Consider the following 27,414-nt stretch of genomic DNA (forward strand, 5'->3'; position numbering starts at 1 on the left):
GACACAGATGCAAGTTTCTAAAGGAGGTTCAAGCTAGGGAGGGAGCTGGATAGAACATGCAGCAGCTAAAGAGATCGGGGAAATCTCTTTACTGCCAGAAAGATTAATGCACAGAGGGAGGCAGGAGGAAGATCCCAGAACCACAGAATTCTAAGAGACCCCGAGGGTCATCTAGTCCAACCCCCTGCAATGCAGGGGTCTCAACTAAAGCATCCATGACAGATGACCATCCAATCTCTGTTTAAAAACCCCCAAGGAAGGAGACTCCACCACCTTCCCAGGGAGTCCATTCCACTGTTGAAAGGCCCTTATCCTCAGAAAGTTCTTCCTAATGTTTAATCAGGAACTCCTTTCTTGTCATTTGGATCCACTGGTTCGGGTCCTGTCCTCTGGAGCAGCAGAAAACAAGCTTGCTCCATCTTCCAAGTGACAAACCAAGAGCCCTCCAGACTAGGTTGATGGAATCCCAATTCCCATCAGCTCAAGCCAACATGGCCGATGATTAGGGATGATGGGATTTAGTTGTCCAGCAATATCTGGAAGGTGCCCTGTTGAGGGAGCCTGAGACACAGAAGCAAGAAGCATTTGCACCCTCTTCTCACTAGCTTGGCCTCTCCACCTATTTACTATCTCCCACTTCCTCACTGGATGACGACTGAACAACCACCTCCAAGGTAGCAGAGGTGTCAGTTGTAGAGTTTCCAGTATTATTGCTTGAGTTTGAAGAGACTGTCTCGTTTTTGCCTTCAGTGTCTGACTTCTCATCCGAGCTCGTACATTCCATGTCCACGTCAAAACCAGTGGGGTAGCCCATTGCTTGCAAAACCTGCATGTACATAAAGAAAGAAAAGAAAAATCACTAGGTGACTAATAGGATATTGAACCTGCCCCTCTCTCCCCTTTTAAGAACAGACCATGCGTTTAGGGTGACCTGAATTGAATTCCATTGCTTGACCTGTTGAGGAGGAGGAAGGAGCAGCCTTACCCCAACCTAGTGCCAACTCATTAGGCCTGATGGGAGTTGTAGTCCAAAGCACCTGGAGGGCACCAGGCTGGGAAAGGCTGAACTAGAATACTTCCTGTGCCCAATAGCAGCTTCCCAGCGCTGCTGACCCTGTGGATATCATGAAGCAGGGCTGTGAATACTCCTGGGTTTTTGTAAAAACGAATCCAAACTAAATTTAAATATCTGCTCCTAGAAGACATTGACTCCTGAATCCTGTATAAATTATGCAAATACCCAGAACTTTTCCTATTTTGTTTTGCATTTTATTGTGTTGTTGTCTTCCTTAGTGGGATGTGCAAACCACTATTCTGAATAGTACTTTTTATAAGATCAGGTGAGGGACATTGGGGACAGGTTTATGGAACCCGTTTGGGGGTGGGGTGGCCTGAAGAAGTTTGGGAACCACGGATCTGAATCCTTCTCCATGGTCAGTATGCTACATTCATGAAATTATCTGTGGCAAGCAAGCTGCATCCCCGCATCTATAGGAAACTGAAAACTGTATGATTGAAATGACCCAGAGTCTAAATGTCACTGCTTTACATGGGGCTTAAACCTGTTTTGCCTTTCCATGGATTGCGTGCAATAAGCAGCAAGGAGGGACAGTATGGTGTAGTGGCTAGAGTGTTGCACTTGGACTTGGGAAATCAGGGTTCAAATCCCCACTCAGTGGAACAGACTTCCAGGAGAGTTTTCAAGCAGATGATGGATGGCCGTCTGTCCTGTATGATCTAGTTGAGATTCCTGCATTGCAGGGGGTTGGACTGGATGACCCTCAGGGTCCCTTCCAACTCTACAATTCCTTGGTTCTATGAAGCACATAGAGTGTGACGTTGGGCCAGTTACTCTCTCTCTCCCTCTCAGCCTAACCTACCCTCACAGGGTTGCTGTGGTAATTAACTGGAGAGGGGGATGAGCCATACACATAAACTTGCACTCCTTGGAAAAAATGCAATCAATCAATAAAATATATAACGTGTCATAGCATGACCTTTCCCCCTGAAATTAGTGTTTTTCGCATTATTTTCAGAACTGGGGCTCTTTCATTAAGAATACCAACGCTGACAGTTTGATGAGAATTCATTCATTCTCTATCCCAATTAGAGAGATAGATGCTCTAAAATGCACAGCAGGGGGTTGGGGAGGGAAAGAAGGAATATTCAGCAACTGGATGGGAACGGACAGTGCCCTAGGAAAAAACAGAAAGAGCTTCTCTCAAATACTTTGGAGGGACTTTCATGTTCAAAGTGAGCAATGCATAAAGGAAAAGTTTCTCTGGGCTCTGAAACGAAGAAGAGGAATCAAACCGCTGCCAGATGAACTCTGAAGAACGAAGGCCTCATTCGGAACACATGAAAGGAACCACTTTTTTGATTTATTTTTTGAAGACAGGTGGAACCACTGCAGGGCCTCTCATGACTGAGAATATGCCAGCTTGGGGCGGGGAAAGGATTCCTCCTCCCTGCTCCTCCTCCAAGTCCTCCTTCTCAACCTGGCTGGAGGTGACCTTCCCCTATCAGCTATCACCAGGGCCTTGTATTAGGGCTGCCACCTTGCTGAGCTTAAGAATAGGAGAAGGGCGCTGCTGGAGCAAGCCAGTGGCCCATCTGCTAAGCGCCCCATTCTCACAGGGACCAACCAGTAACCCACAAGCAAAACCTGAGCACAAGAACACTCCCTCCTGAAGCATATTTGCTGCTATGTTCTTTAGTGGTATAACATTTAAGAATTTAGGAGGTGCCTGCTGGATCAGGCCAATGGCCCATCTAGCCCAACATCCTGTTCTGCGAAACACGCAAGCAGGATTCAAGCACAAGAGCCACACTCTTCCCCTCCCGCCGTTTCTGGTATTCAAAAGCATTGCTGCCTCCAATTGTGGAGAGCAGAGCAAAGTCATCCAAAGCCCTCCCCTCCATGAATTTGTCTAATCCACTTTTAAAACCAGCTGGATTAGTGGCCATCACTGCCTCTTGTGACAGTGAGTTCCACAGTTTAACTCTGCACTGCATGAAAGGTCTTTTATTTCCCCTGCCCTGAAGCTTCCAACATCAGCTTCTTTGGATGCCCACAAATTCTAGTGTTAGGAGAGAGGGGGAAAAAGTTTTCTCAATTCACTTACCCCATACTAGTCATAATTTTATAAACTTCTATCACATCACCTCTTACCTGCCTTTTCTCTAAACTAAGCTAAGCCAGGTCTGGGTCTTGTAACAGTCCAAATGGTTTACCACTTGGCAACCACATCTGTACAATGCCTTGGGTTCCAAAATAGAATTACGGTACTTAAACAGCGGTTAACTGAAATCAAATGCTTTCACTTGCGCTAGAGGAGGGACAGGAAAAGCCCAAGGTTCAAGCATGTGAAACTAATGCACTGCTTATTGTTACGTTCATGCTTTGCCTCTGTGACCTGAGAAGACAAAGCTGGCTACTGCGTTTGAACATGTTTTAACCACAGTTTGTTCAACGGATCACAAGCAGCCTCACAGAGAAGCAAACAAGTCACAGGTTTCTTTCAAAGCTTTGTTTGTTTCCCAGCTGCTCTTGCCTCCTGCCAAACATCTGGGCTACAGTGGCCAAACAAACCATGGTTAAGAAAGGCTGTTGTGGCACATAGTTTGGTCTCAATGCCAAACCATAATTAAAGCTTCAACCAGAGCCAGGGCCTTCTCAACACTGGCTCCAACGTGGTGGAACACTCTGTCTCATGAGACCAGGGCCCTGCGGGATCTGATTTCTCTCCGCAGGGCCTGTAAGACAGAGTTGTTCCGCCTGGCCTTTGGCTTGGGATCAACTTGATCCCCTCCCCCTCTTTCCTTTTTCCTTTCTCCTTCTATTTGGGGACTTCCCTGGCTTTTTTCTGGCCCATGTAGGACCAGTCTGGATAGTTGGCCTTGGTGAAGATTTGACATTTTCATCCCCAAAAAGGTTTTTGATTTGAGTTTCTACTGAAATGAGGCTGCATTTTAATGTTGTATTTTAATCTTGTTTTTAAGTTGTATTTTAATCAATTGTTTTATACCTGGTGTTAGCTGCCATGAGCCCAGTCTTGGCTGGGGAGGGAGGGGTATAAATAATAATAATAATAATAATAATAATAATAATAATAATAATAGCAAGCCAGAGTTACAAGGCAACAACCCATGGGTTCACATCGTGGCTTGCTGAGGGGTACAAACCATGGTTAGCCTGCGAACTGAGTTTGGATGTTCAAACAAACCACCTTTCTGGCTCTGCCACACAACTTTACCTTCACTGCAACATGAAGCTTGGCGGTTTTCTTGGAAGGCCCTGAAGCTTCATACGTCGTGCCATCGACATCAACTGACATGGTGAAGACCGGGGCATGGACAGGGCCGGACTGAGAAAGGAGCTTGTACTGCAATCCAGGCCGTATCTGATTGAGACGCATCAAAGCATTCATGAGATCTATTGCTTTGCTGTCAAGGACTGGAATGGGAGAAGGGGGGAGGGGGGAGAGAGAGAGAGAGAGAGAGAGAGAGAGAGAGAGAGAGAGAGAGAGAATATGAATTGGCAGTTGGAACAGAGCATGCCACATAGTGACGTGGGGTGAAAAACTTTCCACAGCCAATTTCCCACTGAAATGCTGGTTCATAAAATTAATTAGTAGCAATGAATGAATGAACACAAGGCATTTTGCCACCATCACCAGTGTACGCATGTTGGGCTACCATCATCCCTGGTCCATTGGCCATGCTGGATGGGGCACCACACTGGCTACCCATGCTTAAAGGATTCAGTAATGCTCAAGGCACACATTACAGTGCAAGCTCTCATGAACTAGAGTCAATTTCATCAGATGCATGATATGTTATCCTAAAGTGGCTCGTGTCCAGAAGTAGTGGGGTCAGAGAAAAATGGAATACAGAAAATGCAGGCTATGGCAGTTATGTCAAACCTTAAAATGTATAAAAAATTAGGCCAGTGGCAGCAGTGTTGGTGAACCACTTCTGAAAATTTTCAACTCTACACTGTTCCTTTTTAGGTGAGGCGACCAGAACGCCATACACAGTACAGTCTTACCTTGGTTCACAAACAGAATGCGTTCCAGGGGGTCATTCGACTCCTGGAACCATTTGGAAACCAAGGCGTGGCTTCCAATTGACTGGCAATCGGAAGCCGCACCGGACATTCGGCTGCCGAAAATTGTTCAAAAACTGGAACACTCACTTCTGGGTTTCGATCGTTTGGAGCCAGTTTTTTTCGGAAGCCAAGGTATTTGAGATCCAAAGTACAACGGTATTCCAAATGCTGTCACGCCATAGATTTCCATAACAGCATTGTGTAGGCAGTTTTATTTTCAATTCCTTTCCTAATGATCCCTTGTATGAAACTTATCTTTTTCAGAAATGAAATAATTGACAAAGACCCCTCCGTAAGTGGGGCCAACCATTAGAATTCAATAAACACTTAGCAGAACAGCCTTCCCCAACCCAGGGCTCTTCAAATGTTTTGGGCAGCAACTCCCATCATTCTTGACCACTAGCTATCCTGGATGGGGCTAACGCAAGCTGTTGTCTAATAACACCTGGAGAGCACCAGGTTGAGGAACACTGCCAGAGCTATCAATAGCCTCATCCGCCATAGTTTTCAAGCCACAATCTACAATCACTTGTAGCACTACCACAAGGGTACAGGCCTAGAAGCTCCTGAACCACTGCATACTCTCAAACACCAATGGTTGCGTAGAATGGCTGCATAGATCTTCTGTTCCAAGAAACTGAGCACATTTTTCAAGATGCCTCAATGGATGCTCCAAGTCCCAGGGACAGGGCCTTCTGATGCCATTGGAGACCCAACTCTCATCAGCCCTAACCAGTATGGCCAAGGGTAACCCGGAAGGTCAAATACTCCTCATCCCTACTTGTAAGTGCAGTACTGTGGAAGGAACAACACACACACTACCACTCTACCCCTCGATCAACTTGGGGGTCCCTGCCTCTACCCAATCCCCACAGCACTTCAAAGGCTTTCAAATCAGCTCCCTATACAGCACTTTGGCTCCTCCTTGGAGCAAAACAGAGGGAGGTGGAGATATGACAACTTACCTTTCCTCAAGTTACGCTTCATCTTTTTATTTGGGTCTTTCTCATCTCCCAACCCATCTTCAAAAGGCCTCTTCAAAGCGGAAGAGCCTGCACCTACAAAAGATAAAACTCTCATTAGGTGGGTTTTGGAGATGGACCAAAGTGAGCATTCAAACAGTGGGAGTAAACAAAAAACACAACATACCCACCCAAACATTTGTTAAGTTAAAATTCTGATTGCAAGTAAAGCTCTTCTGTAACTTGGCTAAAATTTGCACAGTCTCCCCTAATAATTCTGCACTGCCCTCATTTTGTATTCTAGTCTTGCCAATTCCCCAACTCCCACTGAATCAGCGTTGCCAGAGCAGCTGTTGAGAGCCTGGAGATCTGGTTCAATCCATTCCCATCCGGCTTCAGAATTTTCAGTGGGCATTGCACACGCATTTCCAATAATATCTTCAAGGTCTAAAAACTTGGTCTTTTTGGTTTGTTTCTTCAAAGAAGGAAACTCTGATTCTCGGAAATGTGAATTCTGTGCAGCCCTGCTTACTGTTTCCAAACATTGCCATTCACCTGGAGCCTCAGTGGAGAGAGCAAATTAAACGTATCAAATGATTAAGGCTTGTACTTTGATGTCTCTGGCCCAAATCCAGCTCCCTCTCACCCAGCCATCCACTGCTCTTCCCATCAAGACCACTCAGCAGATTACTCCCTTCTGCAGCTGAGGGGATGCATCCCGTGAAACCTGCAGTAGCAGCTTATGCAGCTATGTGTGGAGAAACAAGAGACTGGGGCACAGACTTGCCCTGCCTCAGAGGGCAGAATTAAACCTAAGGTGCTTAAGTCACATGGAAGAATGCCTATTAGGAAAACTTCTCAATAGCAAGAGGAGCTGGACAATGGAACCCATGACCTAGAGGGTGGGGTGGGTGGGTGTGCGCGTACCTGGAGGAGTCTTTGAGCAGAGGCAAGGCAGTCACCTGTCCCCAGCTCTGTGCTACAGAGACAGCTTTACCCAGAACTCAGCAAGCTAAAGAGCATTAAAGAAAACCCTTAACGCTCCAAAAATGCAAGGAAACAAGAAACCAACAGGAAGGCGATGTGGAAAGTGAAGAAAGATAGATATGAAGCTTTCTAAAGGAAGAACAAGCTGGCTTGTGGAGGAGGTGAGGACCACAGCAGAGCTGGGCCAAAGGCCTAGAACAGCCTCAGAGAGCTGCCACTCGATTACAAAGAAAGCAGAATCTTTTTCAACCCAAGGGCCACATTCCTTTCTGGCAACCTTCAGAGGGCCACACACTGGTGGTGGGAAGGGGAAGAGGCACCAGTAGGTAGAGCACAAATATGTTTACCTTTGTACAGAGGGCTGGTTTCTACACATGCTCTCTCACACACCTCTCCATCCTCCATCCAGGCAAGCAAAAAGGCATTTTCAGAGCCCACAGTCACATTCACAGTCAGGAAACACACACAGGGAGGGTATTATTCTGTACTAGTGAAATGTAGCCTGGAGAGAGTGCCAAGGGCCATGCAGTCGGGTCTGGAGGACTGCATTGGGCTATAGGTGGATTGATGGTGTGTGACGTAGGGCCAGGTAGCTTAGTAATTTTAAACAAATAATGAATAAGGGCAGCAGATTGCTGCAAGGATAAAGTTGCTTTGTAAGCTGCCTAGTTTTCTGCCAGGGAAAGCCAGCACCCTCATTGGAAAGGAGGTGAACCTGCAAAATGCAGTTCAATTACGAGGGACTTAGGGATAAATTAATTCAATGAGGCAATAACTTTGCTGGAGGAAAAGTAGGAAAACGTGTCCAGGGATGCCATCTGGATACGGGTCGCTGGTGCCATCAGCTGTTGCCTAGACAAAACTTCCTACCAGCTGTATTCTAATGGTCAGTTACTAGTTTTACCGGATTACAAATTTAGGTGTTTCTTACCTAACTCAGGGTCCTAGATGGGAAGAGGTGGGCAGAAAACATTTACTTTGTTTTGTAACTTAAAAAAAAAATGTGTTAATGGGATTCTTACTGTTAACAGAGATGGATCTTATTACCGGTGGGAATTTAACTGATTTACTGCCAGGTCATTGGAACTGTCTTGACATGGATTTGTTCTGTGTTTTAATATGTATTCCGGGGGTTTTTTTGATTACTGAATAACATTCTGATACTGTGTGTTAATTCACAGAATCAATGAATTGTAGAGCTGGAAGGGACCCCAAGGGTCATCTAGTCCAACCCCCTGCAATGCAGGAATCTCAGCTACAGCATCCAGGACAGAGGGCCACCCAACCTTTGCTTAAAGACCTCCTAGGAAGGAGAGTCCACCACCTTTGAGGGAGTCCGTTCCGCTGTCAAACAGTGGGGTTCCACTGCATTTTGTTGTCAGGTGCTTTTGGCTCCCCTTCCCGCAAGAAAGGAACGAGGCCTTAAGAAACACAAACAGCTGGAAGAATGTTAGCACTGGAAAGGTCCCTAGAGACCAACTACAGGTGAAACTCGAAAAATTAGATTATCGTGGAAAAGTTCCTTGATTTCAGTAATTCAACTTAAAAGGTGAAACTCACATATGAGATCGACTCATGCCATGCAAAGTGAGATCTGCTTCTACTTCTCAGAGGTCCAATCTTGCTCGATTTGCAATCCTTGTTTTGCTGATTTCCTTGAATATTCTAATTTTCTGAGATTGTTAATTTGGGGTTTTCATCAGCTGTATGCCGTGATCATCGCAATGATAACAAACCAAGGCTTGACATATCTCGCTGTGCATGTCACGAGTCGATCTCATATATGAGTTTCTCCTTTTAAGTTGAATTACTGAAATAAATGAACTTTTCCACGATATTCTAATTTTTCGAGTTTCACCTGTATTGTGCTTGATGCAGGATATACAGTGCAGAATGCATATCCCTGAAAGATGCCTCCCAGTCTCCCTGGACTGTTTCCATGCACAAGCCTTGCTGACAGATCAGTCAAGGTCCAAGAGAAGATGGCAAAGTACAATGCCATACAGGACCAACAAACTGCAAGAGAATGAACAGGGCTGGGGCAGGGATGCTAAAGAGACAGCACATTTGCCCTAGGCCAAATATTAATGAGGTTCACTGGCACATCCTGCGTGGGTATAAATAAGCACTGGATTTCCACAGCCACAAGTCACCTGGGAACAGAGCGTCTTGCTCCCTCCCTCTCTCCTTACCCTGAAGGGACTGATAAGCCACCTCCAGTCTGAGAGTCTCTCCTGCAAGTCTATCTTGGATGCTGCAGGCTAATAACTCTGCTATAAGCATCCCGGCTTCAGCATCCATCAGGTTGGCTGGAAGGGGAGGGAACGGAGAACAAGGGGCCTATCTATCGGCATCCATCATTTGCCTTAATAGCAATAAACTCGCCCGTAATAGAGGGTGTCACAGGATCAATGTTCTCACTTTAAAAATAAATGGCTGGGGCTGCCTAAGCCATCACTAAAGTGCCAAGAAGCCATTATGCTTTTGACAGCAGTGGGTACCAAAAGAGGCAACAGTTTAATTGCTTGGAAGTCCCACATGCAGCCAGGGAAAATGGGGTCTGTGGAGAGTTGCAGCTGGCAACTGAAGCCCAGGGACAGGCTACCCAGCTCCTGCAGCAAGGATCCCCCACAAGACACCTGTATCTAAACAGCCCCCTGGAGCATGGCTGGCTCTGCCAAGGCATCAATTAGATTTATGCCAGCTGGGTGTGAGAACCTTAATAAATGAACAAACAGACCAGTGTGTGTGGTTGTCTGGTAAACCACCCAAGCATTGCCTGCTATTCCCACATTGCAAACGGGAGGCAATGGGGAAGGCTAACAAATCAAAGGTCCGTATAGTTCAAGCTCTGGTTTTCCCACTAGTGATGCATGGAAGTGAGAGCTGGACCATAAAGAAGGCTGATCGCCGAAGAATGGATGCTTTTGAATTATGGTGCTGGAGGAGACTCTTGAGAGTCCCATGGACTGCAAGAAGAGCAAACCTCTCCATTCTGAAGGAAATCAGCCCCGAGTGCTCACTGGAAGGACAGATCCTGAAGCTGAGGCTCCAATACTTTGGTCACCTCATGAGAAGAGAAGACTCCCTGGAAAAGATCCTGACGTTGGGAAAGATGGAGGGCACAAGGAGAAGGGGACGACAGAGGACGAGATGGTGGGACAGTGTTCTCGAAGCTACCAGCATGAGTTTGACCAAACTGCAGGTGGCAGTGGAGGACAGGAGTGCCTGGCATGCTCTGGTCCATGGGGTCACAAAGAGGCGAACATGACTAAATAACAACAACAAAAAATCTGCACCTTGCAAGGAGTTTGAATTCTGAGTTGCGCAACTAGGATGTCTATTAAGAGAGAAAGCCTGAGCAGCTGAGAAGAACCTGAGCAGCAGGTTAGGAGGGAAACTCAGGATTCCTTGCAATTATTAATCTTTATTCTGCTTCATCCCCCTTTCAAAGCAGGTTATGAATCACACGGAGTTATTCATAGAGAAAGACAGGTATTTATCTTACAAGCACCTCAGGGTGGTTCCCCTCCTACACACTTTTAACTTCACAACCGCCCTCTGAGGTAGGCAAGGCGGAAAGCAATGACTGCTCTGACACCAATTAGCAAGCTTGGTGGCTTTCGTGGACTCCCAGTCCAATATCCTAGCCACTGGTTCTCAGAAGGGTAGCGGTCTCCCACTTCCCTGGAGATCTTCAAGCAGAATCTAGATTTCCTGCATCAAGTGGGGTTGGGAATGTAAGTTTAGCTGGCCTACAAGGAATCCTCTAACTATAGGATTCTATGAAAACACAAAACACATTACTTTTCCAAATTCGGAACAGACTAAAATGAAGCAACTATGTATTTGGTCCCCCAAATCCATTCAGAAATATTCATATTCTCTCTCTCTCTCTCTCCCACCCCCACCCCCCCCACTGGAAAACTGTTTGTTCACTATGCATTTGAACACTGCATAACATAGCCGAACCAAATTTTGAATGATGAGTCTTAAGGTGGAGGTTTTGGTAAACAGCATCTGTCATGGATGCTTTAGCTGAGATTCCTGCATCACAGGGGATTAGACTAGATCATGGGCAAGCAAACTTTTTCAGCAGGGGGCCGGTCCACTGTCCCTTGGGGGCCGGACTGTATTTTCGAAAAATAGTAATGAATGAATTCCTATGCCCCACAAATAACCCAGAGATGCATTTTAAATAAAAGCACACATTATACTCATGTAAAAACAGGCTGGTTGCCGGACCGTCTGTGGGCCAGATTTAGAAGGCGATTGGGCCGGATTCGGCCCCCGGGCCTTAGTTTGCCTACCCATGGACTAGATGATCTTTGAGCGTCCCTTTCAACTCTACAATTCTATGATTCTGTGATTTGGATGCTGTTTCGAATTGAGGGGGAAGGATGAACTTTTCACAGCTGCACTGATTTTAGCAACTGATTTCAAAACTGCCCTGGTGGTAGTTCTCCCCCACCCCACCCCCCAATTTCTTAGAATTCCTGAGTAATGCTGGGTAAAAGGCTGCTAATCATTTGCATTTGTTAGCTGCCCCATAAACACAAATTCTCAGGGTGGAAGATAAGACATACTTCATGCTGTTTCTGAAAGTTAAAGGGGGAAATGCTGCTCAGGGATGCTTGAGCCAAAGACTCAGGGCTACCACCCTCTCAGTTCCCACCCTCCTAAAAAAAAAGACAGCAAAACCAGATACGAAGCCTCCTCAACTGACAGGGAGATTCCCTCTCCAGCTACCTTCTTTGTCGGATCCTGACCAGGAATATTTCTGGAACGACTTATTGGAAGGGAGAGGATCCATTTCCAGCACCTTGTAGATCTGCCCAAAAGCTGACTGTCTCAAGGCATGCTGCAAGAAAGAAAGGTTATTTTCAAGCCCCATTGCTCCACAAGCTTCTCCTAAACAGGCTACGCTCTGCCCCACAGGCTGATGCCAACCACCCAGGTAACAGAGGCATGAGAAAAGAACATGAGGAGAGAGAAAGCCCCACCCCCATCAGCAAGCAACACCTGCACTGCAGGTAAGACAGGTGCCAACCCAGTTTTTTCTTATGGGAGAAGACTCTTGAGCTCTGTAGGAAAAAGCAATCTGTTCTTCCTCCCCATTCCCTGACTCCTGCAAGGAAGCCAGTTTTATGACACTTGAGAGCTACATATTTTAGAACTCTATTTTTGTGCCTGCAATTATTTTAAAGCTGATTTTAATGTTGTATTTTAAATTGCTGGAATCTGCCCTAGGACCTAATGCTGAAGGATGTAGGAAATCGAAAAATGCCAGTTCCAATTTATAGGAAGGCATTCAGGTTTAGTATTAAAACTCCACAGACGGAAAAGCCCACTAATTTCACACCCAAACCACTCCACCATCGGTCAATTTGCACCCCACCCCAAACCAGTTCATTTTTAATTAATCCAGTTGACTTCCTAACAGATCCTGCTCTGAATAAATGAAATTCACCTTCAAGTACTCACACAGTCATCTCAAGATACAGTCATCATAAACTAATCCCCCTGCCCAACAGATAATCTGCCTAATAACACAGATTTCCCCGCAGTTCAGTTTTCCCAAAATCCATTAACCACCCAGAAACTCTCAGAGAAAGATTCAAGGTTCACAGCCTACAAGGCCATGTTTATCAACTTCTCTGGAAGAGGGAGCCATCTGTGCTCACCCCCTGCTTCCAAAGCCCAGAGGGAGGGAGAGGGAGGAAGAGTCCAGCTTGAATACACATATTACCCATACATAAAACATACAACTTAAAATGCTGGCTTTCTAAAACAAGTACAGTCATACCTCATGTTACGTTTGCTTCATGTTATGTTCTTTCAGATTATGTCCCATAGCAACCCGGAAGTACAAGAAAGGGTTACTTCCGGGTTTTGCCGCTCGCGCATGCAAAGAAGTGCAAAACGATATCACATGCATGTGCAGAAGTGGTGAACTGCAACCCGCGCATGCGCAGACGTGCCATTGCGGGCTGCGCTCTTTTCATGTTGCAAACGGGCCTCCAGAACGGATCCCATTTGCAACCAGAGGTACCACTGTATTGCAGCCATAGTAGCCAATTGGTACTACATCTCCTCACTCAAGGTGGTATTACAGTGGTGCCCCGCAAGACGAATGCCTCGCAAGACGGAAAACCCGCTAGACGAAAGGGTTTTCCGTTTTGGAGGCGCTTCGCAAAACGAATTTCCTATGGGCTTGCTTTGCAAGACGAAAATGTCTTGCGAGTTTTTCCGATTCCCCCCCTTTCCCCCCTTTTTCTAAGCCGCTAAGCCGCTTATCTGCTTATCCGCTAAAAGCCGCTAATAGCGCTAATCCGTCAATGGGCTTGCTTCGCAAGACGAAAAAACTGCTAGACGAAGAGAATCGCGGAACGGATTCTTTTCGTCTTGCGAGGCACCACTGTACTCAGTTAGGATACAATTACCATATACAATGTGCAGGCTGCAGATGTTTTCCATAGCCAACGTTAATGTCACAGGCTACCTTGGTTGTTGTTTTTTGTATTCATAGAACGTTGGTCAGGAAGCCTATGTGCTTATTTTGTTTTTGACCCAAATGAAAGCTCTGCACTAAGGGTTTTCCTAGGCTTGCCATACGTCAGGAAAATTCCTGACATGTCCTGGTTTTGTGGTGTAAAGATGGCACCGGGGTGAATTTTGCTGAATTGGCAAAATGTCAGGGGAAACCCGGATGTATAGTAACGCGATGGGAAAAGCAGCAGAAACAGCTCAAAATATGGCGAGACTAGTTTTCCAGACACTTGTGGCTACAGGAGATGAACAAAAGGTGGCCCAGGATCCTCTCCCACCCAGGCATCTGGCACATTTTACCTGGGCACTGTGGGTAATGGCTTCTCTCTGTTGAACAGTCAGATTGGACAAGGCATCCGTTGGCTCCCGCTCACATGGATCATGCACACCGGGCCCACCTGTGGGGCAAGAAAGCAGGACAGCTCAGATCAGCACCAAGGACTTTAGGGCCAGGGATTGGGGATGCTTGGCCCCTTCCAGGTGCTGTTGTGGCTGCAACTCTCCGCAGCCTCAGCCAGCAGGGCCAGTGGTCAGGGATGGGCCCTGTAGTTCAGCAACCCTGGCGACCCATCGTAGCCCTGTGCTTCCTTCTTTTCTGAGCTGCTGTGAGGACAAAATTATTAAGGAAACCAGGTAGTTTCAGCAGAATAGGGGCAGGGCGAATGACCACCCAAAAGCACCTGGGTGGAGGTGGGGTTTCTCCAAATGAAAATTATAAGGGCCTAATTTCTCTATTATTCTAGGACTGTTCATTCTGCCATGTCTTTAAGCTGATGCTTTTAAGCCAGCTTCTGCTGTGTTTTGTGGGATTTGACCATGATTACCGTATTTTTTGCTCTATAGGACACGCCGGACCATAAGATGCACCGGACCATAGGAGGGGGGGAACAGGGGGAAAAACTTCTCCCGCTCTCTGCTCAGCGCCCCTTCAGTGAAGCGGCTGGAGAAACGGAGCCCCTTCCATTTCTCCTCCCGCTTGGCAGAAGGGGCGGTGCGCAGCTCTCCCTCTCTGCTGAAGCCAGGAGAGTCTTGCTCTCCTGGCTTCAGCGAAAGGAACCCAAAGCCTTTGGAGCGCAGCACGAGTTCCCGCTGCGCTCCAAAGGCTTCAGGCGGCTATCCCTGAAGCCAAGGAGCCTGCATTCGCTTCATAGGACGCACACACATTTCCCCTTAATTTTTGGAGAGGAAAAAGTGCATCCTATACAGCGAAAAATACGGTACTTGAAGAATGTGAGTCCTTGTGACTGCTTAGTGGGGCAGGAAACAGGGATACCAATGCAGGTCGGAGCGAAACAATATAAACTTAAAGCGTTTGCAGATTACCTAGTTTTGACTCTACAGAAGCCAGAATCTAGTACGAAAAAAGTATTACAACTGATTCAAGAGTTTGGTCGGGTGGCGGGATTTAAATTAAACAAGCAGAAAACTAAGGTACTGGGGAAAAATTTGACAGTTACAGAGTCAGAACGGTTTCAGGAAGAGACAGAGTTAAACGTGGTTAAAAAAGTAAAATACCTAGGGGTAAACATAACAGCAAAAAATCTATTTAAGGATAATTATGAGAAATGCTGGTCAGAAATTAAGAGAGACTTAGAAAGTTGGACAAGACTGAAACTTTCCTTGTTAGGCCGAATCGCTGCTGTAAAGATGAATGTATTGCCAAAAATGCTGTTTTTGTTTCAAACATTACAGATTGTGGACAAAACAGAGTGCTTCCGGAAGTGGCAGAGAGACATTTCCAAATTTGTCTGGCAGGGCAAAAAGCCCAGAATTAAGTTTAAGATACTAACTGATGCGAAAGAAAGAGGGGGCTTTGCCCTGCCAGACTTAAGGCTGTATTATGAATCAGCAGCTTTCTGCTGGTTGAAAGACTGGCTGCTTCTTGAGGACACTGATGTATTAGATTTGGAAGGTTTTGACAATGCGTTTGGCTGGCATGCATATTTATGGTATGACAAGGTTAAGATTAATAAGAATTTCAAGAACCATATTGTCAGAAAAGCAGTGTTTAATGTCTGGACAAAATACAAAGACTTACTGGAAAATAAAACTCCAAGGTGGCTTTCACCATTGGAAGCTAAGGCCCGGAAAAGGCTCAATATGGAGGCCAAATGGCCAAAGTATTGGGAAATATTAGAAAAAGATGGGGACAATTGGAAATTGCAGAGTCAGGAGAAAATGAAAGACAAAGTCCGAGATTGGTTACATTACGCTCAGATTAAAGAAGTCTTCAAACTTGATAAAAAGTTAGGATTCCAGGTGGAAAAATCAAAGTTAGAAACGGAATTGCTAGAGCCTAAGATTAAGGTACTTTCAAGAATGTATAACTTGCTGTTAAAATGGAACACACAAGATGAAACGGTTAAATCGGCTATGATAAAGTGGGCACAGGACATTGGGTATAATATTATGTTTGAGGACTGGGAAAGGTTGTGGACTACTGGGCTGAATTTCACTGCATGTAATGCTTTGAAAGAAAATGTAATGAAAATGATATATAGATGGTACATGACCCCAGTCAAACTTGCAAAAATATACCACTTGTCTGATAACAAATGTTGGAAATGTAAGGGAAATGAAGGAACGTTCTTTCACCTTTGGTGGACTTGTCCTAGAGTGAAGGCTTTCTGGGAAATGATATATAATGAGCTGAAAAAGGTATTTAAGTATACCTTCCCTAAGAAACCAGAGGCCTTCCTTTTGGGTATTGTCGGCCAAGGGGTGCTAAAGAAGGACCGAACATTTTTTATGTATGCAACAACAGCAGCAAGGATACTTGTAGCTAAGCATTGGAAAACCCAAGATTTACCCACACTGGAAGAATGGCAGATGCAACTGATAGACTACATGGAACTGGCCGAGATGACTGGCAGAATCCGAGACCTGGGAGAGGAGACGGTAGAAGAAGACTGGAAAAAATTCAAGATTTACTTGCAAAAATATTGTAAATTGTATGAATGTTAAGCAGGATGCTTGATTATAAACAACTTGGCACCATTAAAACAGACAAAGTGAATTATGAAGATAAGTCAAATTTAAGAAAAAACAAATTTTTAGATAATTATTAGGCTAAGTTTAATTTTTTAAGGAGTGAAATAAATGTATCTAAAATTTGAGATATAACATTGGAAAATTAGATAGTAAGGATGGAGATAAGATGATAAATTGCTGGTTTAATTTTTACAACTTGGAACGCAGGAGCGGGAGATGTGAGGAAGTCCAAAGGAGATAAGAAAATATGTTATATATGTAATATTTTTGCTTGCTTATTTATACTGTAATTAAAAAACCCTTAATAAACATTTAAAAAGAAAAATGAAACAGGGATACCAATGGGAAGGATGGATGGAAAGCAAGGAAAGTCTACATCGAAGCCTTTACCCAAGTATCTTTTCTCACAGTGAGCGATCAGGAGCAGACCTTGGGGGAGAGGGAGGACTCTAGGTCAGTGGTAAGAGAATCTGCTTCCACTGCAGAAGGACTTAGGTGCAATTCCTAGCAGATCCAGTTCAAAAGACCAGGCACCAGACCATGGGGAAGACTCTCCTCTCTGCTGCCAGCCAGAGCGGACACCACTGGAGTAGACAGACAAAGAGTCTGACCAGATATAAGGAAGCTCCCTTAGTTCCACTACACTCTTCTCAATGTAGAGAGAAGGGAAGAAGCAAGCCTAAAGCCGGCTCTCCCCACAAGGAGAAAATAATGTCCAAATGAACCAAGGCATTTCAAAACCTATCGTAATGTAAGCGAAAGAGCCCCTCTGTGTTCAAGAGCCACCTATTTCAAAACAGAACAAAGACTGCAAAATGGTACAGATTGCCCAATAAAACCACTGCATTATTAAGAGACTTTCAGTGGTGCATGTTTCTTCCTTCCAAGAGTGTTAAAACAACATTCAATTCATTCACTTGCTTGGGGAAATACTACTTTAAAAACTCACAGGACTAGGACTGAGGCTGGCACACAAATAAGAAACAGGACAAGTTGAAGAGATGTGTGCCCAGGCATGTACCACCCAGCACCTCAGGGGGTGCCTGTGGCAGCTCTTACCAGGTAGCAGGATCCCTGATGCCAAACACTCCATCACTCGCCGCAGAGCTTCACCGGCACCCAAGGGTCTATTGCACGTGCCTATGGCTTTCTCACAAATGAGCTCCAGTGGCTAGAAGACAGTTAGACCTCTGTCAGTATGAATACCACCCATGGGGAAGAGGCAATGTTTGTTTGACACTTGGGTGCTAGGTTTTCTACTTTCATTCTGCATCAAGGGGTGGGGAGTGTAAGTGTGTATAAGGGAAGGTGGTGTACGCTTTAAAATGTTTGCATACCAGGAAATGGTGGCATGAAGTGTGCATTAATGAACTGTGGGGTTGAATGTTTAAGGAAGTAGATGCGTGCAATGCCTGGGCAGACAAAGGGGACAAGAGGGATCACTCACAGCAAGGATGGGGAATCTGTGGCCCTCCAGATGGGTGTAAGACTACAAATTCCAGCAGCTCTGGCCAGCATGGCCAAGAGTCAGGGATGATGGGAGCTGTAGTTTAGCAACATCTGGAGAGGGACAGGTTCCTCATTCCTGAGCCACAGACTGCTCTTCGTGCCCAAGCCCTGGTTAAATGAACGGGAGCTACATCAACTACTATCCATTCCAATGGGTTTTTTCATAGGAGAAATCCCCAAATGGATTGTGTCTGTGGCAAAAGTAATTCAATTCAATTCCCACAAGGGTGTCAGAAGATCCATGTTGAACTGTGCAGTTATAGCTCTGTTTACTAAGGCAAGTGGCCCAAGTGAAGGGCACTTTCTTCTGACATGCAGTTAGATTACTGCAATGTGCAGAGCTGCTTTTGAAGATGGTTCGGAAGCTTCAGCTGGCGCAGAATCCAGCAGCCAAGCTGCTCACCAGGGCAAGATGGCTTGAGCTCATAACGCCAATCCTGGCCCAACTGCACTGGCTTCCAATTAGTTCCCAAGCCCCATTCCAAAGTGCTGGTCTTGACCTATAAAGCCTTTTGCAACTCGGAACCACAATAACTCAAGGACTGTCTCTCCTTATATGAACCAACTCAGACCCCATAATCATCATCTGAGGTCCTTCTTCAAGTTACCCCTCCATGGGAGGTCTGGAGAGCAGCAACACAAGAATAGGCCTTCTCAGCAGTGGCTGAGAAATGTTCTCCCTTGGAAGGCTTGCCTGGTGTCTTCCTTACATATCTTTAGATGCCAACCAAAAGCATTCCCCTATAACCAGACCTTTCTTTGGCCTTCAACTATCTGTGACCTTTTACACGTTATGTTTTTAATAAATAATGATTTTATTTTATTTTTAAATCCTCAATACTCTTTGGAATGAAGGAAATGATGAGCTTGTAATCTCTCTTTCCCCCACCATGCAATTTAACAACCCTTTCCCAACTGGTGGGGCTTAATTTCATTCCAGTACTCACCCATCCTTTCAGCGGCGCCCAAGTGTGGACTCTGTTGCACAAATCTCGCAGAATACGCAGCACAATCACACAGGACTTTAGTCCATTTGCCCTTGCCTAAAACAAACGGAATTGTTCCAATCCACTTGAAAAATGTCCAGCATAAGCAGTTTTTTTTTAAAAAAGCAAGCCTCTGTGTTTTGTTTTTAATGTACAGGGATATAAGGAACACTCTTTTACATACAAACATGCATAACAAGAATATGACAGTAAAAAAAGTTACCCAAAACAAGGGGTGAGGGTAGAATTGCTTTTTTCTTTTTTAAACAGGAGGCAGGATAAGAAAAGGAAGAAAGATTTTTTTAAAAAAGCAGCATTATGACATCGCTTTGTAACCATTCCAGACCATCACATGTGACAAGCAAGTGGCTCACAGATCTGCAATATCTCAGCTGTAGAGTAGAGAAGGGTACTGAAAACACTAAATATAAAAATAAAAATAACAGAGGCGGCATTTCTGATGTGTTTCAAAACAGAAAGAAAGAAAGAAAGAAAGAAAGAAAGAAAGACAAAGGGGAAAACGGGGAAAGCAGCAACTTCTACAATAAGGTAAGAACGAAAAGCCCAACCTGGAACCATTTGGCGTGCCGCAGAGACGCCAAAGCATCAAGGCATTTTTGCCTGTCGAGTAAGTCCGGAGGGTCTTTCATCGGAACACTGTCTACTGGGAAAAGGGGAATATAAAGAAAAACAGAGACAGACACCATTTGACCAAGGGGGTTTCTGTCACAAAAACACAGAAGACTTGGCAGCATGAAGAGGGGGGTGGGGGACTTAATAAGGCTCCCAGAAGTCCTTTTGATTCCACCCCAAATTTTATTCTCTTTTCCCAACACTGCAAAATGACATTTCATAAAATAAACGAAGCCAATTTTTGAAATAGTAAATATGTGTCCGTGTAAAAGAAGGCATTTTTTTCCCAATTGGCCACAGTGAATCTGGGATCTTATTAATTTTTTTAATTTAAAAATGTAACACATCGGGGGCAGGCCATAAAAAGTGTGACGCTTTGCACCATTCCTGCTACTTTTAAAGACTTTTGGAGTCGAATGGAAAATGAAACCAGAAGAGATTTACAAAATATTCAGCACATCCTGGCGCCTGGGAAGGACTTTGGCAGTTCCCCTCTCTCTGAATGTAGTGATCAATTCTTTATTATTCTCACCCCAGCGCCCCCCTTCCAATTTACAGGGAGCGAGGTCTGGGATGTTTAACAATGATCAGATATTGCCATTAAAACCCCAGGAGCCAAGAAACTCTGTGCATTTGGCAACTGCACAAATGTCTCAGCCAGAGCTGCAACCCAGATGCAGTCACAACTTGGCAAGACAGCAACACCACTATTGACGTTTATGCTCTTTTCACTCTCTTTTTTTTTGCAAAAAACAACATACTTTTTTGCAGCAATTAAACATGTTTTAGCCAATTGCAACTGGACAATCTACAGCATCTTTATTTTTTCAGCACAGAGAAATTCACATCCACAAGGATTCACTTCTCTTTTTAAAGCCACACCACCTTAAAGCTCAGATGGCTTTAAAGGGGGATTAGAGAATTTCGCTGGAGGAAGAAGGCAAGGTTATTAGTGACAACCAGTCCCAATGGCTGCATGGAAGTTCTGGATTCAGAGGCAGTATTCCTCTGAATAAGAACCACTTGGGACCATGAGAATGAGGGGGTTATTGCAATCACACCCATGAGTAGGGACACCCCAGAGGCATCCACTTGGCCACTATGGGAAGCAGAACACTGGCCTTGGCCCAGTATACCTGAAGGAGCGTCTCCACCCCCATCATTCTGCCGGACACTGAGGTCCAGCTCTGAGGGCCTTCTGGCGGTTCCCTCCCTGTGAGAAGCAAAGCTACAGGGAACCAGGCAGAGGGCCTTCTCGGTGGTCTTGTAGGACTACAAGAAGTTCTGTGATGAGTAATTTAAGAAATATTGTAAAAATGGAAAGGGAGAAATTATTTGTTAGAAAAGGTAAAGGCAATATTAAGTTAAGAATTGTAGGGGAAATAATCAAGACAGAAGGCTATCAGAGATGCTGAAGGAAGTCCAAACAAGGACATATGTATAATAATTTGTGTGGTATGTCTTTAAAAAAAATTTGTATGCTAAAAATTAATAAAAAATATTATTAAAAAGAGGGCCTTCTCGGTGGTGGCGCCCACCCTATGGAACGCCCTCCCTTCAGATGTGAAGGAAATAAGCAGCTATCCTATCTTTAAAAGACATTTGAAGGCAGCCCTGTTTAGGGAAGCTTTTAATGTTTAACAGACCACTGTATTTTAATACTTTGTTGGAAGCCGCCCAGAGTGGCTGGGGAAACCCAGCCAGATGGGTGGGGTATAAATAATAGATGATTATTATTATTATTATTATTATTATTATTATTATTATTAGGACTTTGATCTGATCAAGCAGAAATTTTCTTACATTCACAGGAGATATATGAGATGACTGTGTGGGTCTCAAATATTAGTTATGGGAGGGGCCATGTCAATACCACACTTCAGAGCACATGCACAAGATCCCAGCTAAATTTCCAGATAATTTTTTTTGGGGGGTGGAGTATGTTTCTTCCCAGAGATTTCAAAAGTCCTATAGCAAGGAGGGAGGGGAAGCTGTGGCCCGCCTGTTGCTGCAGGTCAACGGCTCAAACCATCCCTGACACGCTAGCTGGGTTGGCAGGAGCTGGGAGCCCAGCAGCGACCCTGAAGTAACCAGTACCATGCCAAACAGACCGATATATGGGGAGGGGTCATAGCTCAGTGAGAGCACCTGTTTGGCATGCAGAAGGCCTCAGGCTTAATCCTGACCATTGCCAGTTAAACGGTTCTGTGTGAACCATCCAGGGTGAAGGCTAGCCAGAACAGCCTGCATTGGGCTACCTGGGCTAACACAGCACAAAGCAGCTTCACATACGCAATGCAGAAATGCTTGTATGCTTTGGCAGGGGCCAAGCTGTGCTGATAGTCACATGCAGTATTTTGGAGCTCCAATAAAACAGTCTTCCAACATCTGGGCAAAAGCTGTCCTGATGCATTGGGCTGCCCACTGTCAGAGACAGGTGATGGTTGATGTAAGGGGGAAGTCAGGAGCCTCAGATTTCCAGGAAGGCAGGCAGGTGAGGCAAGGTATATGGTCAGCACCACGGAGAGGGACCATGGTGTGAGCACCACGGAGAGGGACCATGACTAGCGATCCTGTAGCTGAGCCAGAACATCAGCAGCATCCTGGAGCAACTTGCAGACTGATATAGCCAGGGCCAGGTGTTCATGGGGCAGAGCCCCACACCTTGAACTCTGTATCTGGCAAGGTAAAGGCCTAGTGCCTTATTCTGCTGCCACGGGCTTCTTCTAGGTACTGGAGTTTCAAGCTGTGGGAGTATTGTGCATGTTATGTGGTGTTAGAAATCTCCCAGGCGCAAGGTGCACTTTGCCCCTGGCATGGGTCTAACTGCGACCATGTGAAGATCTCTGGATGCCAGATTAGCGACTGACATCGCCATCTGGCTGGCCACTCCAGCTTTCTTAAGCAGGTAAGCAGAATAGCTTGTCTCCAAGGAGTACATAGTTAACCCCCCTCCTCAGTTTTAATCACTACAGTGACCTTGTAAGATAGGTTAAGAGGCTGTAGCTGACCCAAGGTCAGCCACTGAGCTTCATGTTTATGTTTATGGATATTGTTTTACATATTTTCTTATGTGTATCATTTGACATGGTTTTGCTGTGCTTACTGAGCACATATGCTTATATATTTACCTACTGTAAGCTGCTTTGAGATTTTTCAAATGTTGAATGGTCTATAAACAGAAATGATGGTGGTGGTGGTGGTATGTCATCAGGGCTCCATTGATCTCTCTGAGCAACCTGCAAGAGAAACACCTGAGTCTGATGACAAAGGCTGCTCCTCTTCTTCAGGACTGTGGGGAGGAGATGTGGACTCTGGTTCCTACAGACCAAGGCATGGCTCTATCTCCTTGGGGCTGCTGTCATCAGAGGACTGTATCTCTGAGGAACCCTGCTCTGGAGCCATAAAGAGAGTGACTTAAAAGCTTAAAATTGTTCTCTCTCATTGATGGTATGGACATGGCTTACTGGAACATTAGATATTCAAGAAATTTCATTTCCTGAAATAAAATTATTTAGGCATCCTCTCTTATTGCTGAAAGAGGATCCAAGTTTAGTTTATAAAAAGTAGCTGGGTTTATCATTTTATCTACTGCGGTCTGGAAAGCCTGAAGGTTCAGCGTGTCACAGCCCTATGCAACCCGTAATCTAGCAGAAGAAATTAACAAGCGTAGAAGAGCATAAACCTCAAAGAAAATCCAAAGCCGTCTTGATTTGCAGCTTTCAGCTCTGGCTGTGACCAAAAAGGAGCTACAAAGCGCCACACAGTTATGGTTCAACCCATATTAACTTTGCAGCAGATATTTGCATTGTTCTTTGCATTACGCACATCAACAGGATTGCAACACTCCCAATAAAAGCTGCAAAGTCGTAAATGGGATTAGCTGCTGGATGTTTTTACAAGCACAATAAAGGACAGTTTGGAGATTTTTTTAAAAAAGTTGCTGTTTTGTTTCTCCCCTCCAACCCCAACTCTTGCCAACATCTTTTAGTTCAGTGAGTGGAAGGGGCTTTGCCATTTCTTTTCTCCAATGGTTGAAACTGGGATATTTTCTGATGCAGAACAAAAACATTGTGCATGCATCTGGTGGGGGGAGTTGGGGGAGACAATAGAAACATCTGCTTCAAGATCATGCTTTGGACAATACAGCAACCAGTGGGTGAGTAAGAATCTCTTTTAATAAATTGCGGGGGTGGGGGGAAACAACAAGAGAGACTGACCGGCTGCAAGGCCGCTCCACCAACCATGCAGAGACCACCTGGGCCCACATTGCAGGGAAATCGTGCAACCAGGTAACCATTAAAGCTGCTGGCAAAGCAAGCACAACCTTAAGAGCGGCACAAATGAGGAACTTTGCTCAAGTAAGACAGATTCTGTCTGCCTTAATAAGTTACCCGGAAGAAGATAACTATATCCCAAAAAACCCAACACCCACAGGGGCTGGGCTTCCACAGTGCTCATTTAGCATTAATTGAAGAGGCCATGGTGAATGTGTTAGGAAGCCTTGGAAAGCAGCGAGGCTCTGAGAAGCTCAGTTTATCCTCTCTGTTTCCGCAAGGCCGAGTCCCCCACGTCGCAGGCAGCCAATGCGTGAGAGTTAAGTGTTGCAGAGGAACAGAGAGATGGAGAGAAAAGTGGAATCTTCAAGGGGGTGGCTCACAGCATCAGGACTGGTTTTGGCGACCCTCACTAGAATAGGTGTGCCAGCTCATGCTCTGACCGTCAGGGAGGCAAAACATCTGCAAAAAAGACATTCGGGTGGACAGGACTGGGTGACTTTAACTACTTCATTACACGGGTGGAGGGGGGAGAGGAATGTAAGCAAGGAAGAAAGGACTACGGGGCAGTGCCGCAAACACATCAGGGGTGAAATGCAGCCATGGGGAACTGCCCTCCAGAGTGAAAAGCTCTGTTCTGCCTTGGGCTGGGCCACCTGTGCTCCTGCTAACCTCCACCTGGCCCATTAAAACTGCAACCCTTCAGTTATTTGTATGCTCCCTTAACCCAAGAGATTTATTAGTTTTTAAAGGAGGCTGGGTCAAAAAGCTGCAGGCTTTCCTTGGGGAGGTCTTCGCCCTTCTGCTCACCCACCCTCCAAATTCAACCCAGAGACTGAGCTGGGTGTCAGGTCTGTTGGTGCAGGATAATTAAAGGCAGCTCATTTGCAGAGTTGGGCCAGTGGGACAGGGCAGGGAGATCTGAAGGGACCAAGAAATGAGAATGAAACATATTTCCACCTACTGGGAAAGGAGAAACATATATACACATGACAGAATAATTGATTCCTTCATTGCAGGGGGTAGATGAATTCTATAATTCAAAAGAAGGATTTGAAGAGGAGGGGTGGAATCAGCACATTTTTAAAAAAAGGGCAAAAGAGAATTTAAAAAGAGTTTTTTAAGGGCCCACTGAGCAAAGTGGCAGCGTATGCATTTATTAGGGATGGGGGGGGGAGAGACCTGTGGCCCTTTCTCTCCACATGTTGATGGGGAACAAACCCCCCCCAGCCAATATGGCCAGTGGTCAGGGATGATGGGAGCTGTAGACTAGCAACATCTGGAGAGCCCCCAGTTCTGTGCCTCTGGTATAAATATATAAAAACTCCAAATTATTACAGCTAAAAAAGAAATGGTCAGCGACCGACAAAACTATAGGAACGCCGGGCCGTGCGGCAAGCGCAAGGAATGTCGCCTAGCTGTCACAGCTGCAGCAGCAGCAGCCCTGGCGCTGGGTCCCTCCGCTGCCATCAGGAAGGCCAGGCCAGGTGACATTCCTTGCGCTTGCCACCCAGGTCCAATCTTCACAGCTGCAGCAGCGGCTCCAGCACTGGGTCCCTTTGACAATGGGGGGGGGGAAGGTGGGGGGAAAGAAGGGAGGGCAGGTGCTATCAGGATCCATGTCAGCTGCACGGCTCCCTTTGATGGGGGCGGGGGGGGGGAGAAAGGGCTGGCTTGGGGGGGCTGCTTTAGGGGGAGAGAGAAAGGGCTGGCGGGGGGAGAGAAAGAACTTTTGCCTCCCTTTCCTCCCCCCCATAAACTCCCCCCTCCCGTGTCCAGTTAGCCACTTCCTTCCACACAGCACCCTGTGCATGCTCCTTGTCCCTCCAACAACAATGGGTAGATCACTGCTGCTTTTTTATACTGGTAGTAGATCACAACCTTTTGGAAGTTGGATGTGCCTGCTATATATCAAGGGTCATGATTTATCTAGCATACGATCCCTCTAGTTCTCCTTCTCGTTCCCTCTACTAACCACAAGCCTTGCCCACTCTCAGCCCTGTTGACCTCTCTTTCTTCCATTCTTTTCACAAATAAGAACAGCTAAGAAAAGGTGGGTGGGAGGCTGATTTTTTGCCTCTGGGAAAAATCAAGGTAGCAACTGCGTAAAATGATTTTAAAAAACCAAACCCACCCCAAACCTAAGTTCTTTATTCCCAATGCGTATTGAGTAGATAAGAACATCAGAAACTCCCTTCTGGGTCAGACCGAAGGTCCACCTAGTCCAGCCTCCTGGTCTCACAGAAGCCAACCAGATGCCCCAATGGGAAGTCAACGGGCAGGATCCGTGTGCAGCAGATCTCTTTTCCCTCATGTTGCTCAACAACTGGTATTTAGAAACCTACAGAGTACACATTACTCAACACTACAGGTAAAATGTGGCCATCATGACTAGTAGCTATTGATTGACAAATTTGTGACAGATGAGGCTAATCCACTTTTAAGGCCGTGTAAAGTTGGCCGACACTACATCTTGTGGCAAATTTCAGAGTCTAACCATACGCTTTGGGAAGAAGTACTTCCTTTTGTTTTTTTCAAATCTCCCAGCATGCAGATCCATTGGATGTCTCCCACTGGCTTGTAGTTTAGGAGAGAGGAAGGTTCCTATCCACTTCTCTACACCACACAGAATGTCATTTTTCAAATGAGCAGAATTGGATTGCTTTGGTACATCAGTGAAGCACATTGCCCTTGAGAAAAAAGTGTTATCCTCAAAAATATACTGGGATTTAAAAGAGAGTATCTGTTTCTCTACCACTGTTTCCATGCCTCCTTAACAACTCAGTGATTCCTCACATATCTTGTATTAATTCCCGATTCTTTCAATCCATGCCTGGAGGGAAAGTCTGGATTCTAATAAAATGCTTACAATTACGATTATTTATCCCTGCTAAATTAATGCAGTTTATTAGTTGCAGGGGCCCACAAATTTAGGCCAGGCTTGGTAGTCAACCATTGCCTCTGGTAGTTTGCAAAACTGGGCCACCTTGCTGCCTGCCTCACAAAGGTAAAAGCAAGCAAAATCCTTCTGAATTCACTGCCTACAGAGAGTGTTTATAGGGGAGAAAAAGCAGGGATTTCTGCTCCCCACTGAATCCCTGCAAAGGCGAGGGCTTGGTGTGAGGCATTCAGCCTATTACCTTCCCAATTCCCACTTCCACACATCTACATCTCCAACCCACCCAATTTGGCCATGAAGCACCCCTATTACCATTCCACCTGCGTGAAACACTTCTCCTTCCAGGGGCTCCAAACACCTGTCCCCAATTCCATCCTGAAGGAGACAAATTAAAACTGACCAACGCTTCTCATAGTGATGATGGTTCGGTGTGGGGTGGAGGGCAGGGAGGGGAGAGGGGAAACAGAGGAATATGAGGTATGTCTAGAAATGGAGAAAGAGCAACCAGGAG

General features: G+C 45.5%; 1 protein-coding gene across 7 annotated transcripts in view; it reads right to left on the bottom strand.

The window, feature by feature from the left end:
• Positions 1-27,414, bottom strand: part of STRBP (spermatid perinuclear RNA binding protein) — a 159,226-nt gene that overhangs the window by 54,751 nt on the left and 77,061 nt on the right. For 5 of the 7 annotated variants that reach the window (XM_081847582.1, XM_081847580.1, XM_081847585.1 and 2 more), the window contains 8 exons: positions 19,664-19,758; positions 19,056-19,151; positions 17,659-17,770; positions 13,909-14,006; positions 11,809-11,920; positions 6,076-6,168; positions 4,257-4,456; positions 668-826 (listed from right to left, as the gene is read on the bottom strand). In XM_081847582.1, coding sequence (XP_081703708.1) covers positions 668-826; positions 4,257-4,456; positions 6,076-6,168; positions 11,809-11,920; positions 13,909-14,006; positions 17,659-17,770; positions 19,056-19,151; positions 19,664-19,758 — 965 coding nt within the window. The remainder of the gene's footprint in view (positions 1-667; positions 827-4,256; positions 4,457-6,075; positions 6,169-11,808; positions 11,921-13,908; positions 14,007-17,658; positions 17,771-19,055; positions 19,152-19,663; positions 19,759-27,414) is intronic. The other 2 variants (XM_081847581.1, XM_081847584.1) reach the window with 1 other exon arrangement.

The sequence above is a fragment of the Podarcis erhardii genome (genome assembly GCF_964252035.2).
Source record: "Podarcis erhardii genome assembly, chromosome: Z".
NCBI classification, from domain to species: domain Eukaryota; kingdom Metazoa; phylum Chordata; class Lepidosauria; order Squamata; family Lacertidae; genus Podarcis; species Podarcis erhardii.